At 36.7% G+C, this 21,326-nt stretch overlaps 1 protein-coding gene across 1 annotated transcript in view; it reads left to right on the top strand.

Moving 5' to 3' along the window:
• Positions 1 to 21,326, top strand: part of LOC128157179 (E3 SUMO-protein ligase RanBP2-like) — a 34,530-nt gene that overhangs the window by 6,853 nt on the left and 6,351 nt on the right. Inside the window, exons 13-29 of the mRNA XM_052819609.1 lie at positions 187 to 276; positions 396 to 484; positions 714 to 1,013; positions 1,215 to 1,327; positions 9,242 to 9,443; positions 9,840 to 9,971; positions 12,520 to 12,601; positions 12,935 to 13,152; positions 13,240 to 13,404; positions 13,730 to 14,114; positions 14,457 to 14,573; positions 15,019 to 15,204; positions 15,422 to 15,897; positions 16,034 to 16,607; positions 16,762 to 17,175; positions 18,526 to 20,283; positions 20,521 to 20,757. Of these exons, the coding sequence (XP_052675569.1) occupies positions 187 to 276; positions 396 to 484; positions 714 to 1,013; positions 1,215 to 1,327; positions 9,242 to 9,443; positions 9,840 to 9,971; positions 12,520 to 12,601; positions 12,935 to 13,152; positions 13,240 to 13,404; positions 13,730 to 14,114; positions 14,457 to 14,573; positions 15,019 to 15,204; positions 15,422 to 15,897; positions 16,034 to 16,607; positions 16,762 to 17,175; positions 18,526 to 20,283; positions 20,521 to 20,757 (5,538 nt within the window). The remainder of the gene's footprint in view (positions 1 to 186; positions 277 to 395; positions 485 to 713; positions 1,014 to 1,214; positions 1,328 to 9,241; positions 9,444 to 9,839; positions 9,972 to 12,519; positions 12,602 to 12,934; positions 13,153 to 13,239; positions 13,405 to 13,729; positions 14,115 to 14,456; positions 14,574 to 15,018; positions 15,205 to 15,421; positions 15,898 to 16,033; positions 16,608 to 16,761; positions 17,176 to 18,525; positions 20,284 to 20,520; positions 20,758 to 21,326) is intronic.

Here is a 21,326-nt window from a genome sequence, read left to right as displayed (position 1 = left end):
TTTATAATGAAAAAAAAACTTTTTTAAAAGGATCTTTATACATTCAGATTAAATCACTCTGCAGTCACAGACTTAACTACACTTTGGTTGATCTTTTTTATCTGAAAATGATCAAAACTATCCCGCAAAATGTCCATTCTAGTGGCTAGGTATACCAGTAGATATTAATTCAGTCTTATTTTGTAGGAGTGTTCAGTCTCCATGAAGGCAATTTGAAAGAACTGGTGTGGATTGCATTGAACAGATACACTCCACAGGAAGTGACCCAGAAATCCTGTTAGTTTTGTTTTAGATATAATGATATTAAGTTTAACGTTTTTCCAATTAATAATTGCAATGTACATGGACAGGTTTTGAAGTATTACATGATTTCTATGTTGGACATTTTCGTGTAGACCCTCTGTGTATTCCTGACAAAATTCCGTTCTCCTCCCTGGACTTGAGTTCTGTCGCCCCGGAGTCCTTGAGTCAACTTGATATCATGGTAAAGAAAATAAGTTCAAATTAACAAATTCAATTTTTAAATTGAATATTGCTGCGGAATATTTATATGTAATTTGAACAGATTCTTTTTTTTTACATGTGTGTCTAAAAACTTAAGATAATGTACATGTATGTAGTCAAAAGTTACCTTTTAAATTTTTAAAAGTTTATACACATTATCACACCTGTGTGTATAGTAGTCACATAGCAGTACAAATTTATCTTTCCAGGCTTTCTTTTTTGCCACTGTAAAATGTGCAGCATCAGCCCATGAGGAGCGCTGCAAGATGACCCGGTTTGACCAGTACCAGCCCCGTCTCCTCCCAGCATGCTTCAGTCCACTTCTTTGTACGGAGCCTCAGAGTGAATGGTGGGACGCAATGTATAAATTCTGTCACAACATTTCACGAGACCAGATTCCTAAGCTACGACTGGTCATACAGAAAGGTCTGGAGACCATCAGGCTGGGGGGCGTCCATGGGGTTTCAGTGGCTCTCATCATACACCTGGCCAAGACCTTTGATGAAAGGGTAAGTAAGGGTTTCAGTCTATAGGAGTGTAGGTCCATGCATGCAAAGTACTACTCATCTTATTGTCAAACAATACAATTAAAAACACTCGTCAATGTAGTTCTTGCACTCTGTTGTACATGTGTACAGAAGGGCATGATTGTATTGATGTACAGTTCTTGTACACGTGAAGTAACCCTCTTTTCTTTGCTTGTTACACAGGTCAAGGAGTTGAAAGCGGTGGAGCTTGAGGATGGAGACCGACTTCATGCTTTGGAGAGGCGCGCTGCTCACTATTGGGAGGAAGCCATGATGCTGTTATCCCGATTGGAACGGTAAGAGATGATGTGTTTGTACCCGTCAATATACTGTAAGGTAAGAGATGATGTGTTTGTACCCGTCAATATACTGTAAGGTAAGAGATGATGTGTTTGTTGGAACGGTCAATATACTGTAAGGTAAGAGATGATGTGTTTGTACCCGTCAATATACTGTAAGGTAAGAGATGATGTGTTTGTTCCTGTCAATATACTGTAAGGTAAGAGATGATGTGTTTGTACCCGTCAATATACTGGAAGGTAAGAGATGATGTGTTTGTACCCGTCAATATACTGTTAGGTAAGAGATGATGTGTTTGTTCCAGTCAATATACTGTAAGGTAAGAGATGATGTGTTTGTACCCATCAATATACTGTAAGGTAAGAGATGATGTGTTTGTTGGAACGGTAAGAGATGATGTGTTTGTACCCGTCAATATACTGTAAGGTAAGAGATGATGTGTTTGTTCCAGTCAATATGCTGTAAGGTAAGAGATGATGTGTTTGTACCAGTCAATATACTGTAAGGTAAGAGATGATGTGTTTGTACCAGTCAATATACTGTAAGGTAAGAGATGATGTGTTTGTTCCAGTCAATATACTGTAAGGTAAGAGATGATGTGTTTGTACCTGTCAATATACTGTAAGGTAAGAGATGATGTGTTTGTACCCGTCAATATACTGTAAGGTAAGAGATGATGTGTTTGTACCCGTCAATATACTGTAAGGTAAGAGATGATGTGTTTGTACCCGTCAATATACTGTAAGGTAAGAGATGATGTGTTTGTTCCCGTCAATATACTGTAAGGTAACACTGGATGAAATATCTGGTTTCAGAGCTGCGGAAACCCTTTGGAAACTCTGCGGAAACTTAAGGTTACTTTAAGTTTCCGACAGGTTTCAGCACGGAAACTTCAAGTTTCATTAAGTTTCCGCAGTGCTGAAACTTAGGCTGTCCATGAATCCAAATGGTTTCCGCAACGGAAACTTACTGAAACTTGAAGTTTCTGCATAGTTTCAATCTCCATATACGTTTGGGATACATATTGTTTACAAATGGTTTCCGCGACGGAAACTTACTGAAACTTGAAGTTTCTGCATAGTTTCAACCTCCATATACAATTGGGAAACATATTATTTACAAAGGGTTTCCGCAACTGAAACTTACTGAAACTTTTTATTTTTGCTTTCACAAAAGCTGAGCAAGGTTTCTACTTTATGTAAAAACAAAACAATTTCAAACAGTTCCAAATTTATTTTGTTCAAAAATCTGAAATTGTTTCCAATAATAAATAAAATACAGCCAAGATACAATAATGGAGAAACATCCATATGGCAATTCCCTTATTAGGGACTTTTATTTAAAAAATGATAAAATTGCACAAGAAATAAAACTCCCATAGAAATCTTTACATTTGTATTTTTTTTCATCTCGATTAAATGCCTATCAAATCTCCCTTTAAAAATGCAACAAAGATCTTACTTTTTTAAAAATATGAATGCAATTTACAAAATAACTGCACGTACATGAATAAACAAAGAAAACTTCACTGTTACATGAACATGATACACTTGTCTCAATTTGTTTTGAACTACAATGAATATGTACACCATAAAATATTTTTGAAAATTCTAAAGTATCCATCTTTAAAAAAAAAAAAATACACTACAAGATAGTAGTTGACTATAGAGGTATGACCCAGATTTGATTTGAATATGTATGTCATAAATTCCAAAATGAGGTCAAAGTGACCCACTTACAAGTTGGGATAAACCTTTTCTTTGTTAGTAATATAATCTAATGTTTTACAATAGAACAGGATGTGATATCATTTTTTTGATAATCCATTAAGTCCAAAGTGAACTTTTCATTTCCACCCATGATGTACCAACTGATCAGATTTTAATATCATAAGCCTGTCAGTATTAAATAGATGACCCAGAGGGAGATATGAAAAGCTTGTTGGCCAATAAAAAGCTAACAATGGAGCAGTCTGTCAAATCATGTGCAAAAATATGATGTACACATTTAATTAATTATGCTGATTGCAACACACTTCATTCCTGATAAATATTCTTCTTTACACATGGTTTACCTTCCTACATTTCACTTCTTTACCTACATTAATATTTTTAAATCCAAGACATGAAGTAAAATATACATTGTTTATATATGACAAGTATTACTACATGTACATGTACTTGCTTTTTGTAGCATGAATGTATAAAATACAAAGTATCACACAGATCATTCACCTCACAATTCTCATCAATACCAGCATTTTACTTATGATATAAAATCTAATTCCAATTATATATTAGTTACATAACACAGATTAAAATAAAACCCACATGGAAACAACTTTCCATCCAAGTAATTTTGTTATATAAAAATTGTAATACATGGGGTATATGTTGTCCTTATATATATATTTTTATATACGACATAATTGAATATTGTTTAGTGTATTTTATCATTTCTATGACCCATGCATTCATCTCCTAATGCAGTGTTTTTACATTTAAGATTGGTTTGCTAATTTTTCATATATTGCTGCAAATAAAAACTAAGTTATCAATAAATGTTTAAACAAAGAAAATTGGAAAAAAAGTAGTTAACACTTATCAACTTGGAGGTGTGAGGATATATGTTACATGGAGTCTAATATTTTATGCAATATTTGGAAATATAACAAATTATTTAAGAAATTTAATATGAAAGTTAATATCTGCAAGGTCTAATCAATCATTTAATAAGTCAAAACCATGTGATTTTCTAAGATTCTAGCTTACAGACAGATATTGTAATATACTGGTATTTGATCATATTAAAAAAAGTACTTTCATAGTTTATAGGTTTTTTGAAATGAGAATACTTTACAGTTAAAAAGTCTTGTTCTGCAGAGGTTTAGTCGGGTCGTAGAGATGTGTCCATTCGAATCAATAAGGAGTGTCCTTGGCTGTTGTTGATGTAACCCGAGTCATTGTTTATGAAAATAGGCCTTTTTGGGGGACTTTCGAGCATTGTCCAGACCGGTGAAGCACTCATATAATCACATCATGGCTACAGCAGACTTAGTAGTTCTGGACAGTGGTAGCATTAAAATTCTTCTTCTTGCGATGAACTTGTTCCTTTCACTGGGCTGTACTTTATGTCTGTTCTATTTATCTTAAACATGAATAATAAAGTTTTATTTAGATTTTTAAACAATTAACATAAGTCATTCAACCTAACATGTAATAAAAGCATTCTGAATAAAATTCTGAATACAGAAGCTACTATGCAGTTGCTGTTTAAACTATGTCATATAATGACTACAGTAGTATCTGGTCTAAAATGTTTCATTTTATGTTTGAAGCTATGTTATTTTCATTTTGATTCAATTATTGTTTGTTGAACAATGGAAAAACTTATCAACAATAAGTGTGTTTCACCCCCCCCCCCCCCCAATCAACCTCCTTTTCAAGAACTTAGACCTGGATTTCCCAAAAATTACTACAGTAAATTATAAACATCCAACACATGTATAAGTTAATGGTGAAAATAATCAATTTTAAAGCAATACCTTGCGTTCACATCGTCCTGCTGGTCAAAACATTCACCCGAATCACCGAACAGAGGATGCAACTAATCACCGGAAACATTGACTTTGTATGCTGCCAATGCTGAAAAAGAAAAAGGTGAAAGATTTCATTTTCCGGATTTAATTAATAAATTTTTTTCGTTACATTAAGAGTTTGTAAATTGTATAATGTGCGAAAGATTCATTGTTCGTCTTGCTTACCAACCAAGCATTCATATATTAGGGACGTTTATATAATTATATATGTGTATACCCTGGATAATCTTGATTATCATGCATATAAAGTTGGTTAATGGTTAACTTGGTCAAAACGTATATTTAAAAGAGATACGGTAATAGAAATTAAAACGCCGAACCAAGTTTTGAAAAAATGACGCCATCTTGATTTGATGGCGCGAGATCTCGTTTACAAATGAGAGATATATTAGAGCCTTGAAAATGCTATTGGGAGTATCTATATTGTGAATTAAGTTACCTTGACATGAGTTCTTCGTTCCTGCATTATCTCCTTGTTGTAGAGGCTATTACTGCTTCTCAATTCTCCATTTTACAACAGCACCTTCTTGTCCATTTTAACCTTCGCTCGGAATCATAAAGTGCGCCAATACTGACCAATCAGAACCCGCTAAATCTTGGAAAAGTGCATCTCGGGATAGTTTAAAATGAATAATGTTTAATCAAAATTATCATTTTTTACCGAATAGTATACTTTTTACATGTATATTTATTTTAAATAAGAACTGTTTGAGTCAGTATTTCCTGGTTAAATACGACAAAGTATTGGCGTGTGTTTGTTACAATTGTATTTGTAACACGTGATTAACCAAAAAAAATATGGCCGACCGTTTGTTTACAAATGTCTAATGAAATTAAACAAGTTTTAATGAGACATGTATCAGATTTTGTCTTTAACTATATCTTATTTACATGTACTGATGATTTTGCCAAACTAAATATGATAGAGCCATATATAGTTTACTGACAAGTTAGTCTTGACTTGTCCAATTTTCACCGCGATTCTAAGCACGGTCATATTCTTATTCAAAATATAGAGGTGTGAAAGTATTATGTTCATCACAGAGCAGGTTCTACATGAACACACAGAAATCACAAACATAATTAGATGCCGATCAATTAACGGGGTCCGGTTAACAGCGTTCACCCGTACGGTGAATTTACAACTACGATGAATTGATGGCAATTATTTTACAGTTTCACATGTGCACTGATTGGTCATGCGATGAAGAGTACGTTAAGAATACTTATGAAATTAAAATACAAACGCGTTAAACATGCCGGGAAGTAAGACGTACACGTCGGACTGATATATAAACAAAATATAATTTTAATTATTTGGTATACTTTCTACATCAAATGTATACGAATGTATAATCAAATTTTAAAAATGGGATTAAAATCACGTGCACCACATGGCTAGTGCTGGATTTTAAAATGATTTTGTAATATAACGTATAACTTAAGTAAAATTATAAATAATGCTTATTATATCTTATAACAGAAACATGTGCATGTTTCATAAACATGTATCAATATCTGTGTTTACAGTACAGAAAGTAAATACAAAGTATAGAAATGCACGAATCACATAGGCGTCGAACCGGGGGGGGGGGGGGGGGGGGGGGGGGGGGGGTGGGCTTAGTGCAAAGTTAGACTTAACCAATAGGCAAAGATTGAGAAGTTGGAGTAAAAGGCATACTACCCCCCCCCCCCCCCCCCCCCCCCCCCCCCCCCCCCCCCCGACATGGATTAGGAATTGCATGATTTTGGGAAACAAAATTCGGGTAGGGAAATTTATTTTCGGAAGTATATAGTATAGGGATAGTATAGGGATAGTATAGGGATACACCCCCCCACCCCCCCCCCCCCACCCCCCCCACGGATTAGGATTTTCATGATTTTGGGAATTAGGGGTTTTTTTTAGGGTTTTTCCTCAATATTTCTGAGGATTAGTCTAGCCCCCCCCCCCCCCCCCCCCCCCCCCCATTTTCAATTTGCTTCCGACACCAGTGAATCATGATACAGTCATACATGCAGTAAAGTCTGAAATGCATGTAAATAATCAACCAATTATTATATTAGACTCAAACTCCAAGTGGGTTTTACTTGTTATTATCAACTGTAGAATTTTTTTACAAAAATTCCTGTGTACATGTGTTGGCGTGGTATTAAAAAGAAATGAATATGCTCTAAACTTCAGGTTGTACGAATATTTGGTACGATTTGTAAAAATTTACAACGACTTTACCTTAATTTGTTTGCTTAATTAATTACTGTACCTCAAGGTTCATTCAAATGATAACTAAATTATTTAAGAAGGAGTCTTACAAAATAGGTATATTGATTTATTTTACTAAATAATTATAATTTACTTATCAGTTTTACTAACTCAGGTACACACAAATTGAAAAAAAATTCCCGCTGGGCTCCAGTTAGAAACTCACGCTTCGTACTGTGTATATGTTATGTAACAGTCTTTTGTTCACTCCTGACAGAAAAAACCCTGCAATCCACACAGAATATACAGGAAAATCACAGAGGAGGTCACCTGGACAAAGAATGTATACACATGTATACACGTGCCCGAGTACCTAAGATTAAGTTTTCATCATATGCATTAAACAAGATCAGACATCAGTTTTTCTTTTCTAATTCAATTAATTACTTAGTAAGGTTCTTAATCGCCTTATTTGCCACATTTGAAGATAGTTACATGTATACATATAGTTTCAGTCACGCTGAAACCTTACTATACATTTTAGTATGTACGGATTCATTATCATTAGGCTAGAATTAAACTTAAACCTGTTGAAAATAAATGATATCACTATTAAACTCAAATCAATTTTAGTAATAGTTTCAGCAATGCGTAAACCATTTGGAATCTTAACTTAAAATTTCATTATACTGAAACCTAGCGGAAATGTTCTGAAACTGATTGATATTTCCATAATAATTTACACAACTTTTCACATGATTCAAATTTAGTTTCCGCATTGCGGAAACCATCAGGAATCTTAACTTAAAGTTTCAGCATACTGAAACCTAGCGGAAATGTTCTGAAACTGATTGATATTTCCATAATAATTTACACAACTATTCACACGATTCAAATTTAGTTTCCGCATTGCGGAAACCATCAGGAATCTTAGACTAAAGTTTCTGCTGACTGAAACCTAACGGATACTTGCTGAATCGATATAATGGTTTCCGCACTGCGGAAACTATACATGAAACTTCAACTTCAAGTTTCAGCAAAGTTTCCATATAGTTTCAGTTTTGCTGAAACTTGATTTTTCATCCAGTGTAAGAGATGATGTGTTTGTTCCAGTCAATATACTGTAAGGTAAGAGATGATGTGTTTGTACCCGTCAATATACTGTAAGGTAAGAGATGATGTGTTTGTTCCAGTCAATATACTGTAAGGTAAGAGATGATGTGTTTGTTCCCGTCAATATACTGTAAGGTAAGAGATGATGTGTTTGTACCCGTCAATATACTGTAAGGTAAGAGATGATGTGTTTGTACACGTCAATATACTGTAAGGTAAGAGATGATGTGTTTGTTCCAGTCAATATACTGTAAGGTAAGAGATGATGTGTTTGTTCCCGTCAATATACTGTAAGGTAAGAGATGATGTGTTTGTACCCGTCAATATACTGTAAGGTAAGAGATGATGTGTTTGTTCCAGTCAATATACTGTAAGGTAAGAGATGATGTGTTTGTACCCGTCAATATACTGTAAGGTAAGAGATGATGTGTTTGTACCTGTCAATATACTGTAAGGTAAGAGATGATGTGTTTGTTCCCGTCAATATACTGTAAGGTAAGAGATGATGTGTTTGTTCCAGTCAATATACTGTAAGGTAAGAGATGATGTGTTTGTTCCCGTCAATATACTGTAAGGTAAGAGATGATGTGTTTGTACCCGTCAATATACTGTAAGGTAAGAGATGATGTGTTTGTACCCGTCAATATACTGTAAGGTAAGAGATGATGTGTTTGTACCCGTCAATATACTGTAAGGTAAGAGATGATGTGTTTGTTCCAGTCAATATACTGGAAGGTAAGAGATGATGTGTTTGTACCCGTCAATACACTGTATACATATTCTTGATTCATATTTTCATGATTAAAATAGGATTTTTGTTACATTAAAGGACTGATTATGTGATAAATTTTCTTTAGATATATTCATTTTTCAATGTCTTTTAAATATTTATGAAAATTGTCTTACATGTACTTTGCATAACATGCACTTTACGCTAGCTTACTTTAACAAACCTGTTAGTTAAGTTGGAATATGACTTGTTTTTCTCTCCATCAACAGGAAGATGAACATAGCCTTGCCCAAAGACAGGTTATTTATTGATGACCGCCCCATGAGTTTGGATGACAATCAGATCAAGTACTTGATTGAGCAGTCCAAGTTCTCCTTGGCAACCGTTGCAAAGCGAGAGGGGCGCTTGGAAGAGGCTAGGGAACAGTTTCTGAGGTTAAAACTTCCTTGGGCATCATACAATCTGTCTCAGGTCGGTGTTGGATCTCTCCTTTTTGTAGGCTATTGAGCATTTGCAATCCAATTTGTTATATGTACATAAAGATGTACATATATGGTTTCACAATGAGCTTGATAAGCCATGATCTTCACATTCCAAAAACTTATTATTTGGTTCTATGTACAAAATAATATGAATGTGTATTAATGTGTATTTCAAAAGTACTTCATTATTGCAGGTATTCAGGTAGATAATGATATTACAAATATAATTAACAGTCATGATATTACGTGTAGGTATACACATATATTAAAGTGTACATACATGTATATGTATATCATTTGTTTTAATGATTTGCTTAAAATTTAGGATATTTTTGTGTGTTTATTATCTTACTTACCGTATGTAAAGACTGTTTGATAATTGTAGATATATAGGAAAATGGCTGATGAGACCACAACCTCTGATGATGAATCAACCAATCAGAAACTAGCTCTTGTAGAGCAGTCTTTAGATGCCCTCTATCAGACAATGGACAAAATCCAAGGAGAGAAAAATCATGTATGTACATGGCGTGCTATTGTCTTTAGTATTGTTTAAAAAACTAGACTCTTGTTGCAAAAGCAACAAAAAGGTCCTCCGTTTGATATACATGAGTCAATTTAACCATAGACATTGCTTCTCTTACATAGAGAAAATAGTTGATATGATAATTATTGTGAATGATATATCCAGACGTTACTTCCATGTAAAACAACGAGATTGAAAAAGAAATCAATTTTTGAAGTACTCTCTGTGACGACCGGAAGTAATGCCGAACTAAACAAAACAGGTTAAACATTTGCACAATCATTAGTCAATCTTTCCTCAAAGTTTGGTTGTTAACGTTTCTGCCAAGTCTGAAATCTCTTTGAAACAATAGTTTTTGTCTGGAGACGGGAAACGGACGAACGGAAGTGATTAATAAGAAAAGCTGGTATTTTTCGTACATTTGCTTAGCGTACATCACTGTTTATCAGGCTAGATGAAACACCCAAGAAATTCAGTTAAACTTGTTTAAAATATGATTTATTTGAATCCTTCCGGTGAAAACCGGAAGTGACAGTTGACAAAATAAAACCCGCTAAACATATCATCAATCAAATATCTATCATTCATGAAAGCTTTGTGTCTCAGTCACTTACAGTGACAAAAACCTTGCGGGCATCAAATTTGTAAAATGGAAAGCTACATAGAGATATTTGAGATATCTCACCGGAAGTAACAGTTATTTGAAAATTTAACATTATAAAGATGACACATCTAAGATTGTATACTGATACATTCATTCCATGAAAAAGAAATAAATAAAGAAAAAACATAATTTTTGTAGTGCTTCCGGTGACGACCGGAAGTTACGCCGAACAAAATAAAATAGTTTAAAAACATGTACATATATAGGTCTATCATCCCACAAAGTTTGATTGTTCAAGTCGACACCATTTATGAGATCTCGTCGAAATAAGGTTTTTTGTCTCGGGACAGGAAACGGACAAACGGAACTTCTCAATGTAAATTGTATTAAATATTTTTTGTATACTTGCCTTTTGTACATTATTGTTCATCGAGCTCACTACAAATATCAAAGAAAAACAGTTAAACTGATAAAAAGTTCGATTTGTTTGAACTCTTCTTGTGTAGACCGGAAGTGACAGAAGACAAAGAAACCTGTTAAACATATTTTCATTGAAATGTCTATCATCCATGAACGTTTTGTGCTTTGATCACTTATAGTTTCTGAGAACTTGTTTGTACAAAATGTGTTTCAAAAAAGCTACCTGAGATATTTGAGATATCTCACTGGAAGTAGAATTTTTGTTGTTGATATAACATTGCATTGATAACCTATGTTTAGATTAATACTTATATATCTATTCTATGGCAAAAGAATTTAATGCATAAAAGTAGTTATTTTTGAAGTGCTTCCGATGATGACCGGAAGTTACGCCGAACAAAACAAAATAGTGTAAACACATGTACATACATAGGTCTATCATCCCACAAAGTTTTATTGTTCAAGTCGTTACCGTTTTTGAGATCTCATCGAAATAAGGTTTTTTGTCTCGGGACAGGAAATGATCAAATGGAAGTGCTTAATGTAAATTTTGATAAATATTTTTTGTATACTTGCCCTTTGTATTTTATTGTTCATCGAGCACACTACAGATATCAAAGACAAAAAGTTCAACTGATAAACAGCTCGATTTGTTTAAACTCTTCCTGTGTGGACCAGGAGTGACGGAATACAAAATGAAACCGGTTAAACACATCCTCAATCAAATGTCTATCATCCGTAAAAGTCTTGTGCTTTGATCACTTATAGTCTCGTCGGTACAAAATGTGTTTCAAAAATGCTACCTGAGATATTTGAGATATCTCACCGGAAGTAAAATTTTGTTGTTGATATAACATCGCATACATAACTTATGTATAGATTTATACTTATATATTTTTTCTATGGAAAAGGAATTTAACGCGTAAAAGTTATTATTTTTGAAGTGCTTCCGGTGACGACCGGAAGTTACGAAGAACAAAACAAAATAGTTTAAACACATCTACAGCTATAGGTTTATCATCCCACAAAGTTTGGATGCTCAAGTCTTTACCGATTCTGAGATCTCGAGGTGACAAGCTTTTTCAACGCGGGATAGGAAACGGACAACCTAAAATGATTTTTAACAAAATGAAAAAAACGCCTCGAGATATTGTCATTATCTTTCATTCCAGAAAATTTCACAAAAATCTGTCCAGCCATCTCTGAGAAATCTTGTGGACAAAAAAAAGGAAAAAAAAAAAAATAATAAAAAACATTACAATCACTATAAGGTCTGCCGTTGGAAACAGAAGACCTTAAATAACAGTTCTTTGTTGTGTATACATGTAGTTCCCTGTATCATTTAAAGTTTTGGTTCAAGTATTTGTAAATTCAGAAGCATGGTTGAAATCATAAATATCAGCAATAGAAAATCAGCAATAGAAAAAACCCTCCACATACTATAAAAAATTATTTATTTACACGTTTATGCTATGCACAAGTCATACATGGTAATAGTTTTGAATCTTTTTGTAGGAGCTTCATCGAATTATCCCTAATGATATTGATGAGTGTGTTTGCGAGATAGAAAACCTTCGTCGGGCATCACTTGGAATTTGTAAGTTATATAAAAGTAGTTGGACACTTGAATACCAGGGCAATTCAAAAATATGGAATTGCAATGAAAAAAAAAAAGAATTTGCAAACAAGTACATTTACATAAAGTCCTAAGTTGATTGAAAGTTGATATAAAAACTTACTTAAAACAGAATACAAAATTTTCTTTCATTGAAAGATATTTCAAATACAATTTAAAAATTAACTTACAAATGATGCAACAAATGAGTATCAATCCAGCAGATACATTGTACATTATAGACTGTAGGCCTGTTTACACATGTAAGTTATCAAGATCCCTGAACTGTATAAACACAACACTTGTATCCCTCAGCTGTGGTGGACAGTGTGTCGCGGTATGAAGATGCCAAGGATGATGTGTCGGGGTATGATGATGAGGACACGCCCAGTTACAGCACCCCCCGGGCCAGCGAGGATGTTGGCGAGAACTCTGTCCACGAGGAGTCCTCTCTGTCTGTTCTCCCCTCCAGTAGCAGCACGCCGGCCGTCAAAATGAGATCCCCAGCAAGCGTCCATTTCAGTTTCAGTGAGGTAAAAACAGCTACACTATTAATTCAGCTATTTCTGTTTTAGCCTGAAGCTAGTAAGATTCTGATTTTTTGTGTGCACTGGTTACAGCAGAGAGGTAAGAGCAGGGCGAGCCCCGAGAGATTAGAGGCGCGACTCTGGGCCTTGGAGTCCAAGCAGCAGACCACGCTCGAGTTGATGAGTGAACTCAAGGAACAGCTGAAAGAGCTCAGGCAGGAACAGAGCCATTTCAGAGAGCTGGAGAAGAGGATGATGGTAAATACCATTATGATATTTGTCATATTGCGCTTTTGACAAAATTAGTAACACTCCATATCAATGGTAGTGTATATTGTATGTAAGAGCTCAAGATTTCCTGCAGATTTCATTTAAGAATGTGCCATTAAAATGTAAGCAATTTCATATTTTGCTACTTTAAAACAAAAAATGAAAATTTTCTTTGATCTAGAAGAGCTTGAAAGCACAAACAACTTTCAGATTGAAATCTCCTTTTATATAGTTAAATCATATTCCATGGTTCTTTTTGTAGCATGATCCTTTCTGTACATGCAGTATAACATTCAAATGTTGTGTATTGTAGGACCATATCCTGATATGCAGTACCCAGCCACACCACCCACAACCTTACATACCCCCCATTATACCTCCACCCCCTCCCCCGATTCCTTACTCCTCCCAGATCCCTCCCCTACCCTCCCAGTACTCCTACCCTGCTGCCTCCTGGGTACCCTCCAGTTACAGCTACTCCCAGCCAGTCTCTCCTATACCTGGAGGTGGGCCCATGTCCAATCGGCGTCAGTTTGGGAGGGCCGGTCAGCTACGGCCAGAGTTTGAGGAGGACCTTCACCAGTTTGGGGAAGACCTGTATATAGATGACGGGTCACAGCCTCTGCCTCCAATGTGTGCCAACCCTCAACAGCAGCTAGTCCAAGAATGGCCATTTGCCAACAAGGCTGGAGTTGAAGGTACATACATATACTTAGAATAATTCAAAAATCATCTGAAAAGCCAAGGAACTGAAATTGTGTACATCAGGCATTAGAAATTCACAGTTGAGTGATAATACTTTTAATTTTAAGTTTTATTTGATTTGATATATGTACATGTACCTCTAGATTTTATCTACAATTTATAAATGCATTTAGTGTGTTGATATTGTTTTACATATATGTACATGACAAACAATATATAATCTTTGAACTTGGTACATGTACTTGCATCTTGGTGATAATAATATGAATCACTTGATACATGATCAGTACTTTAGTACAACATTTGTAGTGCATGACGGGTTTTTTTTATTTCAGGAAAGTCAACCATTACATACACCCCGCAGCCAACAGCAGCCAATAGAATGCCGCAGTCCGGCTACCTAGCGAACACATTGAGCGGACAGTCCATCCAGTACTTCACCACTGCCCAGGGTATGTACTCACAGTCTTACTTCACCACTGCCCAGGGTATGTACTCACAGTCTTACTTCACCACTGCCAAGGGTATGTAATCACAGTCTTACTTCACCACTGCCAAGGGTATGTAATCACAGTCTTACTTCACCACTGCCCAGGGTATGTACTCACAGTCTTACTTCACCACTGCCAAGGGTATGTAATCACAGTCTTATGAGAGCAGGACTCCAGTTTATGGTTAATATTGGCATGAACTGAAAAAATAAATTTTTTAAACAAGTTATACTTAATCAATGCATTTCACAATTTTACCATATAAAAATTCTCCTTTAATTATGATGACCTGTTTCTTTGAGAAAAAACCCGAAAACGATTGAAATTTAAATGCTTAACTACATGTATGAAATACAGTGTTTTATGTATATTTATATGTACAATGTGTATATTTTGAATATTGCAGAACAAAAACCAATGCCTGGCCCTGGATTTTTCTCCTCTCCAAAGCCAGAGGCCCCACCCTCAGCATCAGTAATTGCCCAGGCTCTTGCAAAATCTGTCTCCCCCTCTGTGACCCCAGCATTCTCCTCCCTGGCTGGCCAACCCACTCCAAGTATCTCAGCTGGCTTGCCATCAGCTGGTGGAACAGGTAGATTGTCTTAGAAATACCATTTGTGTTTTGATGTAACAAAACACTATTTATATACATGTATTAAAAGCTTGAGTTACAATCATTTCTTAAAATAATATCAGTAAATTATGGATGTGTTTTAGACCCTTGTTAATAACAGGAGATACATGTAGGTGTTTCTGATTTTCATGGCAGACATTTTGATTTTATTTTTTCTTTCACTTGCTGTCCACAGCTGGGTCACCCTTGCCCTTGTTTGGCAGTCTGATGGCAGCCTCCAAATCTCCAGACAAGGTCCTCTCTGGTGAGACAGCCGCACAGGGAGATCTCTACAACCCGGGGAAGTTCTCCTTCTCCTCGTCTGCAGTGTCCAGCTCAGCCAGCACTGGCTCTGTGTTGTTTATGGGTGGAAACGCTGTGAGTCCCAGCGGTGTTCAGGCAACTCAGAGCAGTTCTGTTCCAAACGCTTTCACTGGATTTGGAGCCAAGCCTCCGGTGCCTGGCTCCTCTCTGTCAGTGACCACAGCCGTTAATCAGATGGGAGGGGGATCTATCTTCTCCTTCAGCAAGCCAGTGTTTGGGGCCACCACAACAACAGCATCATCAGAAACTGCCAGTGGTGCATCTCCATTTTCTAGTTTTACAGGATTTGGATCATCTAGTGTACCCGCATTTGGTGGACTTGCTACCAAATCTGACAAAACTACTTCAGTAAGACAGTCTTTTATTTATAAAAGAATGTCAATTTGGTGAAAATGTTTTTATTATCTTTTTGGAAGTTACTTTCAACATATGAATATGTTTATGAAAACCTGGCATCACCATTATTTTACTTTTTGAATTGTAGGTGATAGGCCAAACAACTCCCACTCCTAGTCCTGTGAAACCAACAGACACTTCATCCCATTCCACTCCTTCCCAGTCACCACGGAAACGCAACGACAGCACAACCATGGAGGAGTATGAACCGAATGTGGACTTCAAACCAGTAATTGACCTTCCTGATCTGGTGGAGGTCAAAAGTGGAGAGGAGGACGAGGAGGTGCTCTTCTGTCAGCGGGCCAAACTCTTCCGCTTTGATGCCGACACCAAGCAGTGGAAAGAAAGAGGTATTGGGGAGATGAAAATCCTGAAGCATCGTACGCAAAACAGGTCCAGAATCATGATGAGGCGGGACCAGGTGCTGAAGCTGTGTGCCAATCATCAGATCTCCAAGGACATGAAGCTGACCACAATGGCCAACTCTGACAAGACCTGGTGCTGGGTGGCCAATGATTATTCCGAGGAAGAGCTTAAAGCTCAGAAGCTTGCTGTCAGGTTCAAGACAACAGTGTTAGCTGAAAATTTCAAGGAGGTGTTTGAGAAGTGTCAGAGTGAGTCTGAGGAGGAAACTGAGAAGACAGGGACGACTAAACCTCAAGGTAACTATGACCTTTGACAGATAAAACAGGAAACTAGAATATATCCAAAAATCAAATTCATACTTACACTGGTAGTTAATTGTTACATGTAAACTCATTTCACCAGTTGCAACTGAAGTACATTATGATTCAAAAATTGTGTTGTAAATTTTAGCCCAAAAGCAAGTCGGTTCTACTGAAGAAAAACCAGGAGATGGAAAGCAGATGTCCCTGAAGGAAATGTTCAAACCAAAGGAAGGCACTTGGGTTTGTCAGACTTGTGCAATTCCAAACACTCCTGATGCAGTGATATGTGTGGCATGCAGCACTGGGAAGCCAGGTGTGGATCCCAAGGTAGTTAAGGAGGCGGTCAAGAAGAACACTCCAAAAACCCAGAAACCCAGCCTGGCCGAAATGTTCAAACCCAAGGCAGGCTCATGGTCCTGTGATGGCTGTCTCATCCAGAATGATGGCGACAAGCTGCGATGTGTGGCATGTAACACACTGAAACCTGGAGTCAAGCCCAAGGATGTGAAGGAGGAAAAGAAGACATCCACAGGGGGAGTTCAGTTTGGATCTCAGTCCACAGGTAATGCATGCTTGTGAGCTATCAGTACCAGTTTAAGCTGGAGTTAAATAAGTGTTTTGTAGACGTCTATTAAACTCTTTCAAATCATTGAAGCTCTTATCCAAACTTTACTTATTTCCTCTGTTTAAAAAGTGTTGGATTAAGTTTTATGTTCTTTTAATTTCAAAAATGCATCTAGTCATACCTAATTTGAATTATATATGATTTTAAGAAAAAAATGGGAGGTTCAGAATAAAATCTATGCATTTAATAATCAAGCAATATACAATTATTTAATGCTTGAGCAGTCAATAGACCAGAATATTTTTCCCGAGGTGCAGGGAACAGCTCAGTATGATGTATTGCCCGGAGCCAATACATACCGAGCTGTTCCATGCACCGAGGGAAAAATTCTGGTCTATTGACTGTTCAAGCATTAAATAATTGTTTTATTACCTAATTCCTTTTTTAGTTTTCTGGGTTTACAATTTGCATATTGCAGATGGTTTTCGTGCCATTATGCAATATACTAAGATTATTTTTTCATCTTTTACATGCACCAAACCTGTTGCATGCATTACAACATCTTAATTTAATATTAGTTTACACAAAGAAGGGGGAGTTTTCAACCCATTAGATTTTAAATAGTCTTTTACCTTATATGAGGCTTTAAAATAACATTGAATTTGGTTTCACCAAGTACTAAAAACAGCGTCTATGTAAAGGAATATACATTCCCTGAGAAAGGATGTAACATTATAACATACTGTGGAATCATTTAAATTCGTGGGGGCCAATTTTCGTGGATTGTGAATTTTTTGTTCATTCAACGGGACGTAATTTCGTGGATGCATCTATTACTGTTTTAGTAACAAAGATAACTCTTTCTAAAATTGTTTTCGTTGAGGATTTAAATTCGTGGGAGAGGACTACCCACGAATACCACGAAAATTGAGCCACCACGAATATTAATGATTCCACAGTACACGCATTCTGATATAAGTTGCCGGTCCAATAGATCACAGTCTATTGACCTGCCGTCCAATAGATCACAGTCTATTGACTGGCAGTTCAAAATAGATGCAAATATTTAATTTGTAATAAAACAACAAAATCCCTTTGATTAGATAATAAAATGTTTTAGCAATTGAGAATGTCAAATTGGCAAAAGGACTAAGGTACATGTAGGTTCAAGTACATGTATAAAAGCTTCATTTTGAAAAATTGATATAAACTATTTTAAAAGTAACACTGAAGAGTAAAGCTTCACTATTTAATGTGTTTTTGCTCATTGAAAATTTAGAGTTGATAGAAGAACAAATCATGCAAATTAGAAATTTTTACTGAAATACATGTTCATAATCATCTTAGGCAAATCAGGATTTACTTTTGGAGGAGTTGCAGCCAGCAATGTACCAGCTACTGGTGGTTTTGTGTTTGGAACCACAACAACAGCCAGCTCTACAGCTTCCTCTGGAGGCTTTGTTTTTGGATCCCCATCTACAACAAAAACAAGCACAACAAATGCTGCAGGAGCTGGATTTGTTTTTGGAACTCAAACAGCAACGCCAAGTAGCACATCATCCACTGGCTTCACATTTGGTACATCACCTGTAAAAACTGCATCAGCAGACACCACCTCAACACAAGTGGAGGCACCTCCTGGATCCACCTCTGCCTCCAAAGTCACTCCTGCAAAGCCTGAGGTGACATCAGCCACATCCACTCAAGCTGTCTCCTCTAGTGTTGGCTTTCCATTTGGTACATCTGCTTCCAAGGCAACCGGCTCTTCAGAGTCTAGTGGATTTAACTTTGTTGGAATTAAGACAGGCTTTTCATTTGGAGGTCCATCATCTACAGAGGACAAAAAAGAAACACAAACTTCTAATGTAACTAGTTCTACTGAAGCTGGTGGTTTTAATTTTGCTGGAATGAAAAGTTCTGGGTTCTCATTTGGAACTCCATCAATTAAAGATGGAAATTCAGAGACACTAGCAACCGATAGTGATAAAACAGAAAACAAAGGAGACAACTCTAAATCAACAGCATTTGGAACTGGTTCAAGTTTTTCCTTTGGACAGAAATCATTTACTTTTGGATCCAAATCTCCCGAACAGAAACCTGATTCCAGCAGTACTAGCACCGTTACCCCAAAACCTGTTGCAACATCAGAATCCCAAGGCAAGCAAGAGGATCCCAAATCTGCAGGTTTCCAGTTCAGCAAAGAACCCACTGTGTTTGGAGCTAGCAGCAGTGGAAAGTCAGGATTCCAGTTTGAACTGGATTCATCTGCTGCAACAGCAGAAAAGAAAGACAAAAGTCCATTTAAGTTCACTTTCTCTCCATCAAAGCCAACATCAACAGTTCCAAAATCTCCTGAAATTGACAAGGATGGTATGTACATCAACAAGGAAGGAGAGGATGATCATATATTCTTTGAACCGGTGATTCAGCTCCCAGAAAAAGTGGATGTGGTCACTGGTGAAGAAGATGAGAATGTTCTGTTCGAGCATCGAGCGAAACTTTTCCGCTTTCACAACAAGGAATGGAAGGAAAGAGGTCTTGGTGATATCAAGATTTTAGAAAACAAAGCTTCAAAGAAAATCCGGGTGCTGATGAGACGAGAACAAATACTGAAGATCTGTTGCAATCATTACATCACAGACAAACTTGACTTGAAGCCAATGCCAAACTCTAATGGAAAAGCCTGGACTTGGTATGCCATGGACCACTCTGATGATGAGCCAAAGTGTGAGCAGTTCTCTGTCCGTTTCAAAACCCCAGAAATTGCAAATAAATTCAAAGAAGCCTTTGACAATGCTAAAAAGAAGCTGTCTGGATTGATGTCCACCGAGAGAACACCCAGTTCTCCAACAGCCTCGGCCACTTCCTCCAGACCACCAGCAATCCTACAGACTTTGTTGAGTGAGGATGACGATGTAATTTATATCAAAAAAGAGATGGCCACCCCAGCTCAGGTTGAAATGGCTCGGAAATTCAAGTTACCTGACCACTTTTACCTGTTTGAAAATGCCCCTCCTTGTCCTGGGTGTATAGGATGTGAGGATTACAAGGAAGGCACCAAGATCACCCAGAAAACCAAGTCTCCTTCACCAAAGAAAGCTCAAGGTATTAATATAGATAATTATTTACAATTTCAGATAAAAGGATTTTTAGCATAGAATTGAAATCTCATACCTGACAACTGATACTTATGAACAATATTTTGTCAGTCAAAGACAAAATTTACCACCTGTGTGTTACTTAGCTACTAACTAGTGTAAGTGTCAAATCCTGGGTAATGTTTTATTTAAAAACCTGCACATGTATTATGTTTAGCTTATAATTATCATCTTGTATGTTTAGATCAAAATGTGGTTTCCAAGACATCAGACACTGACTCTTCATCCTCTGGAGGACTTTTTGGTGCCTCAGCTGCTCACCCTGGTGGATTATTCAGTTCCCTTGCAGCCGGGGGAGGGGATTCCAAGGAGACCACAGGGTTGTTTGGTCAGCCACTGTTTGGGGGTGGGGGAGGCTCCTCCTTCTCATTCTCTGGGCTAGCAGCCAATGTAGACACTCAGCCTCCTGCTTTCAAGAAAGGTTTGTTACATGTACATGCAAGTGTAATACATGTTCCCTTAGAAGGAACCCTTTATGTGAATTATGTTAGAGAGAAAACAGATTATATGAAAAATTGTAACATTCAGTGCAAAATCCTGTATGAATAATTGTAAGATTCAGTGCAAAATCCCTATAGGCTTTTTAGCTCACCTGAGCTGAAAGCTCAAGTGAGCTATTCTGATCACATTTTGTCTGTCGTCCGTCTGTCTGTCCGTCTGTCTGTAAACTTTTCACATTTTCAACATCTTCTCAAGAACCACTGGGCCAAATTCAACAAAACTTGGCACAAAGCATCCTTAGCCTAAGGGGATTCAAAGTTGTGAAAATAAAAGGACCCCGCCCTTTTGCAAAGGGAGATAATTAGGAATTTATGAAAATTTACGAGAAATTTTCAAAAATCTTCTTCTCATGAACCATAAGACCAGGAAAGCTGAAACTTGTGTGGAAGCATCCTCAGGTAGTGTAGATACTAAATTGTGAAAATCATGACCCCCGGGGGTAGGGTTGGGCCACAATGGGGGGGTCGATTTTTAACATATGAATATATA

This window comes from Crassostrea angulata, chromosome 7 (genome assembly GCF_025612915.1).
Source record: "Crassostrea angulata isolate pt1a10 chromosome 7, ASM2561291v2, whole genome shotgun sequence".
Lineage (NCBI taxonomy): Eukaryota > Metazoa > Mollusca > Bivalvia > Ostreida > Ostreidae > Magallana > Magallana angulata.
The sequence above is the reverse complement of the archived record's forward strand: the minus strand, read 5'-3'. Positions and strand labels throughout refer to the sequence as shown.